This window comes from Eleginops maclovinus, chromosome 11 (assembly GCF_036324505.1).
Source record: "Eleginops maclovinus isolate JMC-PN-2008 ecotype Puerto Natales chromosome 11, JC_Emac_rtc_rv5, whole genome shotgun sequence".
Classification (NCBI taxonomy): Eukaryota; Metazoa; Chordata; class Actinopteri; order Perciformes; family Eleginopidae; genus Eleginops; species Eleginops maclovinus.
In genome coordinates, this window is record NC_086359.1 from 6,492,360 (window position 1) to 6,504,327 (window position 11,968).

At 39.1% G+C, this 11,968-nt stretch overlaps 1 protein-coding gene across 6 annotated transcripts; it reads right to left on the reverse strand.

Annotated features, from left to right (window-relative positions):
• Positions 1-557: 557 nt before the first annotated feature.
• On the reverse strand, positions 558-10,982 carry LOC134872743 (dixin-like). Of its 6 annotated transcripts, none has more exons than XM_063896170.1 (21): positions 10,749-10,982; positions 9,911-10,037; positions 9,194-9,319; positions 8,631-8,862; positions 8,271-8,372; positions 6,285-6,379; positions 6,094-6,197; positions 5,343-5,430; positions 5,053-5,102; positions 4,854-4,904; positions 4,662-4,766; positions 4,360-4,413; positions 4,165-4,236; positions 3,808-3,849; positions 3,622-3,675; positions 3,298-3,447; positions 3,039-3,102; positions 2,864-2,960; positions 2,579-2,687; positions 2,270-2,349; positions 558-2,135 (listed from the first exon to the last, which is right to left on the reverse strand). In XM_063896170.1, the coding sequence occupies exons 1-21, from the start codon at positions 10,809-10,811 to the stop codon at positions 2,057-2,059; spliced, it is 1,944 nt and encodes a 647-aa protein (XP_063752240.1). In that variant the 5' UTR covers positions 10,812-10,982; the 3' UTR covers positions 558-2,056. The 6 variants fall into 6 exon arrangements, with proteins under 6 accessions (XP_063752240.1, XP_063752239.1, XP_063752241.1 ...); XM_063896169.1 differs by having other exon boundaries at positions 8,271-8,369; positions 9,911-10,040; XM_063896171.1 differs by having other exon boundaries at positions 3,298-3,444; positions 9,911-10,040.
• Positions 10,983-11,968: the final 986 nt, after the last annotated feature.

Here is an 11,968-nt window from a genome sequence, read left to right on the forward strand (position 1 = left end):
CTGCCGTAGCTTGAAGAGAAGTGTCGTAAACGATATCCGTCTTAAAATTAGATTCATAATTTTTAAAGAAATCCGTCACTAACAAATAAATACTTAATTAAAGTTAAATGAGAAAAAAAAAAATACAATTTATTACAAACCTGAATTTGAAACTGTATTTGAGTAGGATTTGCAAGGTAGCTGCAATTATATCAGTGTCCACATGATGGCAGTGAAATAATTCAATGGGCTATATAATATATTTCAGTAAATCAAATGTATTACGATGTAAGTTAATAAAAGAGATGATAAAATAACAATATAAGTTTATAATTAATACGTTAATGTTGGTAAATGTAGAGTGTACATGTACTTCTCAATGCTGCATATATTCAACATGTAACAGTTTTACTCTCACCTTATTCTCTATTCTCCTCAAATTATTCCATGACAACATAGATCTAAGCATGTTTTGCTAAAGATACAACATTAAGAGCTGAATGGCCAAGACTTGGTAATCTAAAGCTTTTATCAGTAGAACCCCAATGTCTCCCAGTATCAATACACACGGGAACATCTTTTTAAAAACAAAACTCAGGTTTATTTCAAAATATCTGTCTTTTCTAACATTCAACAAAGGTCATTTTCATTTTGAACAGAGAGCAAACTAATTCTGAATAACCATCTCTCCAACTAATGTACATATTACAGTTCAGGCAGTTATGGCATTAAAACAGCTCAAAAGTAAATTGATGCATATTTCCGTTGGCTTGTTAGTGAAGGTAAACACACTGATCCCATATGTGAAGGAAAACATGATAAAAGTCCATCCGGGTTGCTTTTCTTTCACACACACACACACACACACACACACACACACACACACACACACACACACACACACACACACACACACACACACACACACACACACACACACACACACACACACACACACACACACACACACACACACACACACTATAAATAGTTGGGTGGTCCTTTGTTCTAGCAGTCTCCTTTAATCTGATGTAAAATTCACATCCCACAGGAATCTCTCTTTGAACAAATGATCTTCACAAACTTAAAAAATGTAAGAACATAACAAAATAAGTTTACACAAATGTACAAAACAATTTCATAAAGTAAACAAAACAATAGTGCTGTTTGTCTGTATTTGTACATGAACACAACAATTCCAGCATCATTTCTTTGTCACTGACAGCAGTTCAGTCTAAGCATTCCTGTCTGCTTGCACTCTGGTGATCTACAGACATTTAATCCCAGATTCAAACTAAGGTCCTTTCCACTGAAACGGATGAAATAAATGCAGTGCAATGTTTTTACTTTTGCAATACTTTTTTTCAGTTTGGAAATCTCAAGATGACTGTCACCTTTTGTGTTATCGGCTTAAAAGCGTTTTGTATTTACATAAATACACTTATATGCTAATACCAAACATATGAATAGCAAAAGAAGCTGGTTTCTGAGCAGAGTCAGCGTTAGATCAGAATGTCAACAAACCTTGTGAAGCACTTCAAATGAAATTGTAAAAAGTTGGCCTGACTTCTTCAGTGCTTGTAACCTTTCTATTACAAAAGTGGTATTTTTTCCTCACCCAAATATTTTCTCTATTTTTATGCTATGGTAGATAATACTGTAATTTCACTTTACATTCAAGTAGTAAATAAGTAAGTTTGAAAATACATATTTCTAATATGTAGTCCGGCTTGTTCCAAAGACCTTAGTAATGCACAAGAAGTAAAAAGTGATACTGAACACATGAGAATAAACGGTTTGTCCTCTTAACTGCAAAAACCCCTCTTGCTTTAACTAGAGTAGAAACAACACTGTGTGTTTAGTTCATTTAAATAAAATGTCTATCTACTTTCCAGTTTGATACTACAGTACAGCATGGCAATAAAAAGCACATGAAGGAAACAGCTTTTCTAAGGCACTGAGTTTTATGTTATTCTGGAAATCAGTTACTGATTTCCAGAGTGTTTAAGGCTATCAGTGTGATTTAGTGCCAGCTAATTATCCCAAATCTTCTTGAAGGTACATTTTTATTCTTATCTCATGTTGAAAATTCGTCCTTAGAAGTGTCCACTGGTGCCTCTGGTGAACGGTTGTCTCGAATTGGCTCTAGGATCAGCCTGACTAGGGGCAAAAACAGAGTGTCATGGTAGCTCAGCTTGCACCTACAAGGGCCTAAGAAACCAAAGATAATGTGTTGCTTACTGCGGAGAGTCATGACAACAGAGACCGAGATACAGAAATAATGCAGTACCTTTCTTCACCACGGTCCTCTTCTACCCAGGCCACTATTTTGCCTTCCCAGCCTGGAATGATTGCTCCATCCAGAAATACCTGCACACAGACGGAAATGTAGCGTACACTTAAACAGATTCTTTAGTTTGGCCTTTTTTAAAGCTTATAACATAGGATTGTTTGGGCCCCCAGCTTTGCTTTTCTGCACAAGTTCAAGTGGAAAAGGATCTTTAAAGTGTCGCACGAAACAGGCTAAGTGGAAGTACTAAATGACTGAGTTTTTTAAATTACTGTCCTGTTATCTATTTATTTCTAAGCCTTCCTTCACCTCTTCTTTCACCGTGCCAAACTCCGGGTCCAGGGCCTTGAAGTGATACCTGTAGTTTCCCTCTCGATCCACAGCTGCCTTTACGTCCTTTAAAGTCACCTCACCCAGCCTGTACAATGTGAACACAAAGACACTCATCATGAAAGCTTTATTTTATATTCTTGTATTTATTTTCTTCCTATGTCTGACAAGAATGAATTCAGGTGTTAGGATTGTCAGCATCACTTCTGTCTGTGGACAAATGACCTTTTAAAAGCAAAAACATTGGAACACACACACACTCACCTTTTCGGTATATTGATCATGGAAGGTGTTGGGGATTTTCCAGTAAAATAAAGAATTTTAGTGGAGGCAGAAGACCCACTATTGGTGTGACATACCTCTGTAACAACAGAAAGACAGTAAGGTTGTAAATGTGTGTGCGTTTGAATTTTAAGGGGTACGATTTGGTATAACTTACTTGAGGACGGCCAGGTTTCAGAGTCTGTGTGTTGGCCTTTGCGTTTTGGAGACTTCCCCCTTCCCTGCAGTGTGTGAAAACATGTTGATTCCCCTTTATGATTTTAAATGTTTACATTTTGACAAAACAAACTAGAAAACACATATGAATTCACAATTTCAAAGCGTACATTTTCATTTATGCTTACTCAATTAGGCAGTCAAATCAGATTTTAAAGTGGGAGTATAGTGCAGGAAGTCAGGGGTTCATGTGCTCGTACCCTGTGTGTATGCAGAACATGCAGTCTGTCGATGAGTGACACTATGCCCTGCTCCAGGGTGTCCAGTGTATGGTGCTGCGGGTCGTGATCTCTGAAGCTGTTCCTCAAACTCCGAAGTGAATCTCTGAGCAGCTGAACCTCCTCTGCCTGCTAACAGAGCACAAAAAAACGATGTCAAAAACATAAAAGCTCATTTGATCATCAGCAGCTGCGTAATTCTTTAAAGCCTTACAGTCATTTTTTCAAGCATGACATTTGAAAAGGCTTTCTGGTGTTTCCTGTGGTTGACTTATAGCATGTAGCCCATAAAGAAACAATGCTTACATCTGACATGGAGGGAGCTGGATTTCCAGGGTAAGAATGTCCATTGTGTTCTGTCTATGAAGAAAAGAAGACAAAGTGTCGGTTGTGTAATGTATATCTGAATGTGTGACTGCCTGAAGCAGACTAAATATGTAACATAAAACTGGGCTGTAAAGATTTTGATGCAGATGTCAGTTCAGAAAGTACCTGCATGCTGTTTTTATGCTCCAACTCTCTTTGCAATTCAATCTGTAAAAGAAATGGACAATCAAACAATAAAACACACTTAAAGAAACCTGCCCGGTCCTAAAAGTTTAAATATATCTATTCCAAGCATCAGATTTATAGATTTAAGTGAGTATGTTTTACACCTTCCTCATGCTCATTCATTTGCTGAATTAGAACAACTGCAAAGCAAGACTATGAAGGGCACTTTATAAAAAGAGTAAATGATTAACCTTTGGTTCTGAGATCTTCACACATGGCATTGAGCTGCACAGGAGGTTTTAAACCCACCATATTTTGTTTAACTTCCATTTAAGATCCCAAAACTGGGTCGCATACCTGCTTTTTTTGAGTCTCCTCAAGCTTGTGTTTGAGTTGCTGCAATAGCCTGTCCTTCTGTCCTCCCTCCTTCTGTACCCAGTCAGCAAAAGAAAAGAGAGGTTCATCATGTGATACAGACGAAATGTAACAGATGCTATGTAAAAGAAAGTCAGCAGAACTCATCTATGTAACTTTAAAAGAGAGGAACTCCACCTTGCATTCACCCCACAGCCTGTTGCATTCCTCCATCTTCCACTGTAGCTCAGCCTAGAGCAGAGAGTACAGGGTATATAAACACAGAGGACCTGCTGAATACTGGTTCGCATCTTAAGGTGCTGTGTTGCCTATGTGTTTTTTTTATGTCTATTTCGACAAATGGGATAGTAAATATAAGGTAAGATTGACTTTTTTGGTTCCATTTTTTCAGAAAAAAACAGTTAATTGTGTAAAAAATATATTGTATTGTATTGGACGTTTTTACATTGACTTTAATCCAAATTAAATAGATCGTGTACATTCTGGTTGTTGAGTTCATCCTTCGTCATGCTGGCTCTGAGAAGTTCTTGCTTCATCTGCAGTATGGAGGCCTCCTGAGTGCAGAGTCTCTGCTGCTGGGCGTCCTGCACAATTACAAACCGACCGAGAGTCAACAGCTTAGCAAGACACCAGAATAATAATGATATAGTGCAGAGCAGGATTTGTCTTACCTTGATTGCCTGCATGTTTCTCATTTCCTGCTTACAGCGCAACAGTTCCCTCTAAAGCAAACAGCAAACAACACACTCTGAATTAAACATTAATCACGGTGTGCATTGCAGAAATGTGCTCACTCAGTATTAAAAAATGTAAGCTGTATTTTCAAAAAAAGACATTTTGGAAAAGACAACAAATTATAAAATGATTTACTTTCAGCTGCTGAGCCTCGTCCATGCTCTGATCCAAACGGCTGCGAATGACTACCTGGAAAGAGGGAGAGGAAAATGTGTGTGAGAACCACAATGGACTGAGTAAGAAGTGATACAGATACCCGTGTCACCCTCTGACACACACACACACAAACCTTCAGTAAAGAAGAAGAAATATGATCGGTGCTGAACACAAAGAGCTGGTGAGACCGAGCAAGAAGAGTGTGGCACAGAAAAGTGAGAGAGCAGAGGAAGAAGTGAATAAAAATAAAGGGAGAAACTACTGTATACCTACCAGTTGCTGTTCAGCATTCCCTTGGTCCAAACTGAAGGACACATCCTGCTCATCCTCAGGCAGCGAGCCATGCAGCAGCAGGGCCTAAAAAACACAAAGAGTACATCGTGTGACTCCGTTCGTACTTTGGAGCGAGACCGCTGTGTTCTGAAAGCTCCGACAAGTTAAAGCAGAAGCTGTTCAGTTGTCTGATGCCTGAAATTATTGTCAAAGCAATGTGGTCGTATCCCCCCCCCCCCCCCTATCCACACAGGTGCTGCAACCGACCAATAGGATTAAAGAGCAGCACAGACATGACCCAGTGAAACCAGAACTTTGCTTTTCCCCATTCAGTTATTTATGTCGCTTCCTTTATTTCTTCGTTTTACTCACTTCCTATTCTCATTTGGATGCTGTGGACAATACCCACAGGAGCAATTTAGGGTTTAGTGTTTTTAATATTTCCACAGTAGGCTTCGTTTTGGAATTATGTTTCTTTGCACAATTTCAATACAAACATGAACATTAATACTGATTTGGAGGAGTAAAAGCTATACAAAGTATTATGGCATATTATGGTTTCCATGTGGGATGTGGACATTCATTTTTGCAGCATTTCTATTTATTGGCCAGCTGATTTGAAATCTTCAAAGAGAAGAGATGAACAATAAATCTAGGACTTCAAAGTGACTAAACAAAAAATATCCAGATTAAAAAACGTAAATATTTCTTTATATACACCAGAATCAAACCTCAGTATGCACGTACCTGTAAAGCAGAGACCATCTGACGTGTCTCCTGCACCTCCTTCTCCAGAGTTTCACTGAGGGAATCCTCCAACGCCATCTCCGCTACGACACGAGAGGACTCATCTACATGCACACACAAAACACAGTGTTTACAAAATATTATCCAACCATAAATGTTCATTTGTATTCATCAAATGACATAACACTCACCGCTGCTCTCCTGCTTTTGGCCGTCGTCCTGCTGTCTGTCTGAGAGGCTGCTGGTTGGAGCTCTGGGAGAGGACAGCGGACTGACGGGGCTGAGGCTTAAGGAGGACAATATGCCAGCTCATTTATTTTATTCAAGAGAAGTGTGTGCATGTAAAAACCAACTTACACAGCATGTAGATATATTACACTATGTGTTATACTACTTTGACATGGCTGCATTTACATTTGATGTAATGTATCTCTGGTAATATAGTATATCTATCTGTAAGTAATAAACTCTCTGAATAAGTTTCCTGCTGAAGCCATGTCTAAGCTTTCAATCAAAAGTGAAACAAAAACATTTTCCAAAAATGACAGACTGTTTTTATAAACGAAATTATTCAAAACTGTTAATTAGCAAATTACAAACTAAATATGAAATACTTTTTGCAAATCAAGCCCCTGAGAAACTGCACAGTGTATAGAGACGCTGCTATGAACTTTCACAGAGCCTCGTAGCATTGTATAATTGTTATATTAGCATAAAAGAAGCATAAGCTCACACACACTTGCAAAGCTATCCACACACACATAGCCTCAGAGTATCTGGTCTTACCATTTAAACTGCGTCCCCCCCCATTATGGGCAACGAGTGGACTCAACTGTGCGTAATACTTCAGAGGAACCTAGGTTCCACCCTGCATGTGTGTCTGAGACATCAGCATCTCTACAAACTCATGACACTTTCAAATCTCGTCCCCCTCACACACCCCTCCCATCACCCTACAGCTAACTGTCATGGCAACCAAAGCAACAGTCACTGCTGAGCATCTCTCACTGATTTAGCTACATGTGTGACGGCAGCATCAGGGGGTTATAGCTCTGTCCGTCTCTCCAAACTGCATCTTCATTCATGAATCAATCCATGCATTTCTCTTTCCATCACGGAAACACACACACACACACACACACACACACTCAGACGCCTACAATAAAACACACTTATGATGGTTTGAAAAGAGCACAGCGGCGCACAACAGGACATGTGACTGCAGAAGAGAAAGACTGGTTGTTTCTATTTTGCTATCATCTGCCTGTGGTTTCCACAAATGTTCATACGCTAGCAGAGACACACAGAAACACACACACTCACGAACACACAAAAATAAACCACTGAATAAGGCTACTGTTTCCAAAGATTGGAAAAGTAGGTGTTCAAGATGAAAGATAAAAGAGCACTTTAACTGAACTAAATGGACAGATTGAACTGCACAGTATAATTACCAAGACAGGGAAATTTATTTTCTACCAAACACTGAGACTCAAAATCTTAAATCGATTTTGTTTTTGTACAAAGAGCACATGTTTTACTCCATAAACAGAACACTGACCTCCACTAACCTCGTTAAAGCATTTAAGCCAAAAATGTCAAAAATATTTGAGTAAAGTTTTGGTTTTAGAACTTCTTTAGTCTTTCGTCAAAGCACTGCATTATTCAAAATGACACAATCAGAAAACATGATGAGTGAATGAAGTATGAAACTACCTGAAAACAACCTGTGAATTTCAGGGGAGTGAACAAATGTGTTTTGCCTTTATATAACCAATTATATATATATTTAAAAAAGGAATAATAAGTCGACTTTTATGTCAGGGTTGGCTTATTGGCCAAGGTTCAGCCACTTTTAGATCTTAATTTTTAATAATGCTGCCATGGGTGTGCCTCCTCCACCATCATGCCTCTCTGTATGGTCTTTCTCAGATGTCTCAGAGAGGATTCGCCTCTTTTCTCCCAACAAACATGTTTCTTATTTTACATTAAACACTAAAAGACTCATTTTATACTTTGTTAAGACATTCTACTAAATCCCATCTGCCTTTAAAATGGAGACCATAAAAAAACTGATTATATAACAGATTATGCGTGGATGTACAAGTTTGTATGTTCTCTTTTCTGCAGCTCAGGTAATGTACAGTGAGTGCATTTGCTACAGATCAGCAAATTACCTGCTAGACTGAGGATTGTCAGGCTCATCCGGTGATGCTCTTTCATACTGCTTAACCAGTGCACGAACACAAATACTCTTATCCAGCGCCGAACCCAAGCTACTGAGAGAAAACAAACAGAGCAGAGGTTATTTATTTAAAAAAATTGGCAAACACATTGATCCCAAATAGAGACTTAAAGTCTATGGCAGCAGTTGTGAGAATGGTATTTTGGTGATCTGTTTGTCCACCAGAGGACAGCAAAGACTACAGAAGTGACTAACAAATTATTGCTTGTGGTGGCAGAGAATATTTGGATGTTACATATTTGGATGTCAGAGGGTTTTGTGTCTATGTTAGTTATTATTGCTGCCACCTTACCTGTGGATGCGTATGGCACGTGCAGGCTGCGAGGCATCATGTCGTGCTGATGCCAAAGCCGCAGCGGCACCTTGTGCAAGCGCTATGGTGGAGAGAGGGTTGTGGCTGGTGGAGCTTCTTGTCAAACCCCTCCCGCTTCCAACAGCAGCTCTTTGATTGGCTGTGGGTTTGAAGTGGGCAGCCAGCGCCAGAATTATCCTCATTACCGATTTGAGATTACCATCGACAATGTCTGCAGACAGAAAGGGAACATATATACGTACCTCAGTAATGACTTACACATGCACTGTATTTGAAACTTACAGTATAACCATGGAGTGCCAGGCAGCTTCATAACAGAACATCATTACAAAAAACAGCCTTTAAATATTGCAAAGAATATGCTGTACATACAAAGCACATGCACATGATCTCTCTTCCCTCAGGCATATTTGTCACATGACAACACATGATATAAAATCTGTTTATCATGTAGGCTCAGCAACCAGAAAAGGATAGGAACACCTGCTCTCGATAAGGGGGGAGAATGGGTGAAGAACATGACAGAATACTCTGTGATTTACCTCTTGCGGATATGTGTGGCATGCGTATGTGTCGGGAGGAAATGAACTGCAAAACTTGCTCCACATTCTGCCTGCTTTCTTCTTTGTTTTGTGGAGCAACATAGACTTCTTCCAGAACTTCCCCAGCTGCCAATTTGAACGAGATTTGAGAGAGAGAAAAAAAGTAGTAAACCATCAGAACCAAATGAGCAAGTCTACAGTACAGTTAGCCAAAAAACAAGACTGATTTCATTTGATCAGTTCAATGGTTTAAGTATCGGACAGAGGCTTTACAGCCTGCTCCGTTTGTTGTTAGGTCCGCATACATTTCCCCATCCTTTTGTGGCCACAGTTTTAGTCCTAGGAAGCTATATATATATTTATGTTCACATAATAAGATGAACAAAGGGTCTTTTTGTTTCCTGTTTCAGTTATCACAATGAAACTTTACAGTGCGTTACTTACAGACTTATCTTCAAACAATCTGACATGCTGTGACCAGACAAGTCACAAGTTGCGACATCCTGTATTATGCTTCAGCAAATTCTTAGTATGTGATTATTTTGATATGTGGAAAGTCAAACCAGCTAGTTGTGAAAGTGCAAACTGGTGACAAATACAAAATGTTGTAACTTTGCACTCATGAATAACAGAAATCATTACATTGGAGTATTTGTTATCTTCTAGCAAGAGCATGTTTACCTTGTTCTTTGTGTAATTGTGCATGAGTGTAATTACCAACTATCTCTATGAGTTGTGTGAGCACCACCCCATCCTGCAGATCATGTCTGAGGTTGGTGATGGGCTTCAGGCCTGGTTTCCTCTTCAGCTGACAGTTCACCCAGGAAACATAGGCTGTCAGCTGCTGCTGCAATACATTAATCAGATACACACAAATCCAATAAACCACAACGAACAAACAAACACAGCTTAGAGTAGGGGCCAAAAGAGGCTGAGACCCAGGCATGACAAATGAGTTCCTTTGTTTATTATGTTGGGACAGGAGGAGGGGGGCAGGGGCAGTCTATGGTCTCACTGCCTATTAAAATGTGCTTTTGTTGTAAAGGTCAATCATAAAGTCTCGTGTTCGCTCCATAATTACACGGTTTGGCATTCACACCCCATTATTTCACATCGTGACTCCACCTTTACCGGTGCTGTGCAGTCACGTGACAGCCCGTTGTCTGGGATACAGTACAAAAAACGCACCACATTTTCAACACAGAAAAAAGGACTGAATGTAAACTAAAAGCATGATGTTTTGTTTGTTTATGAGACTTTAAGATTAATACTAAATCTACTTGGTGTCCTACTCTAATTTCCCGATGAATGTTAAACTTGCCATTATTATACTACCGTTTACTACAATGTTTTTTTTGTGTCCTAAATAAGTAACAAATGACCGTTAAATAATTGAGGTGAACAAACAGCAGGAATAACTTATGTCTACATACAGTTCTAGCACTTTGATGTTACGGTGTCTTGCAGTTAGCAAATTCAACTGGCTTCCGCTTGCTAAATTGTGGCTAGCCTTACATAATTAACATCAAGATGAGTAGCGCTAAGTAAACAGTACCTCATTAAAGCCCCCATGAAGAACCTCATCCAGCAAACTTCCTCTAGAAAGTGAAGCGATCATCTTTCCACTCGGAAACCCATTTAAGTTAGCTAGCTTGTTAGCTCCATTGACTCGCCTGAAACAACGGACCCCGTAACTAGCTGCTGCTGCTGTACTCCAGAAAACGTCAACAAACAGACAATTGACTGATCGGAGGACACGGCTACCGTTACTCTGGCTGGGGGACCGGCATCAAGTCACCCAACCGCAACCACATACATGACTTCCGGTTGCAGGTTTAAAATAAACGTGTTTTTGTGAACACTTCCGCTACTGCAAGACTTCATCTTCTCTTTGAACATTATTTGAGCTATAAAAAATAATGTCAAACAATATGTTTTATTTTGTTTTTTTATAAAGGTATTATAAATGTCTAAATGAAAAGCCACCATGCAGAAAGTAACTGAGAAGAAGAAGATACCCTTAATCATCCCACAGAGGGGACATTCACATTCTGCATTGATCCATCGTCATGTGAAGTGCAGTGGGCTGCCATTATGTACGGCACTGTGTAAGGAAAGGTGCCTTGCTCAGGGACACCTCGTAAGCACTTGGTCTTTCGGGGACTTGAACCGGTGACTTTCCGGTTCCCAAGACAAGTCCCTATGGTCCTATGGATTTGGCTTGGGAGTCCCTATGGACTACTCCACCACCACCCTTGGTTCTGAATACTACCCTGCAGTCAGTCATAAGTATGTAAAAAATCTGTTACATGCTTCATCAATACAGTCAAAAGTATTATCATTAAGATATTAAATAAAAATATAGATATTAAAGTAAAAGTACTTATACCGAGGGTCCCATCACAGAATCATACAATGCATGTGATATTACTGGTGCTCATAATGTGTATCACGTTTTACTTAAAGCCTTCACATGAAATGTTTAATTATTTTGTATACTGCTGAGAAAATAAAGCTATAATAATAAGTTGATTTATATTTCGTATTAATATTCAGAACTTCCAAAGCTTTTAAAGTCATCAAATACAGTGGATTGTAAAGTACAATATGAGTAACGCGTAAATGTACTTCAAACAATTCTATCCAATAATCTGTCATTAAAGGCTAATCATTCAGCTATAATCCATAATCATTATTTTTATAAAAGTGTAGCAATTAAATCTGAAATTGGATTCTTTATGACAAGGACCAACACTAGATGGCAGCTCTTACCCA

Coding starts and splice junctions, on each gene's coding strand:
- LOC134872743 (XM_063896174.1), bottom strand. CDS start 10,811: ATGATCGCTTCACTTTCTAGAGGAAGTTTGCTGGATGAGGTTCTTCAT. Junction 10,041..10,748: donor TTCATGGGGGCTTTAATGAG/GTACTGTTTACT, acceptor AATGTATTGCAG/CAGCAGCTGACAGCCTATGT. Junction 4,905..5,052: donor ACGAGGCTCAGCAGCTGAAA/GTAAATCATTTT, acceptor TGTTTGCTTTAG/AGGGAACTGTTGCGCTGTAA.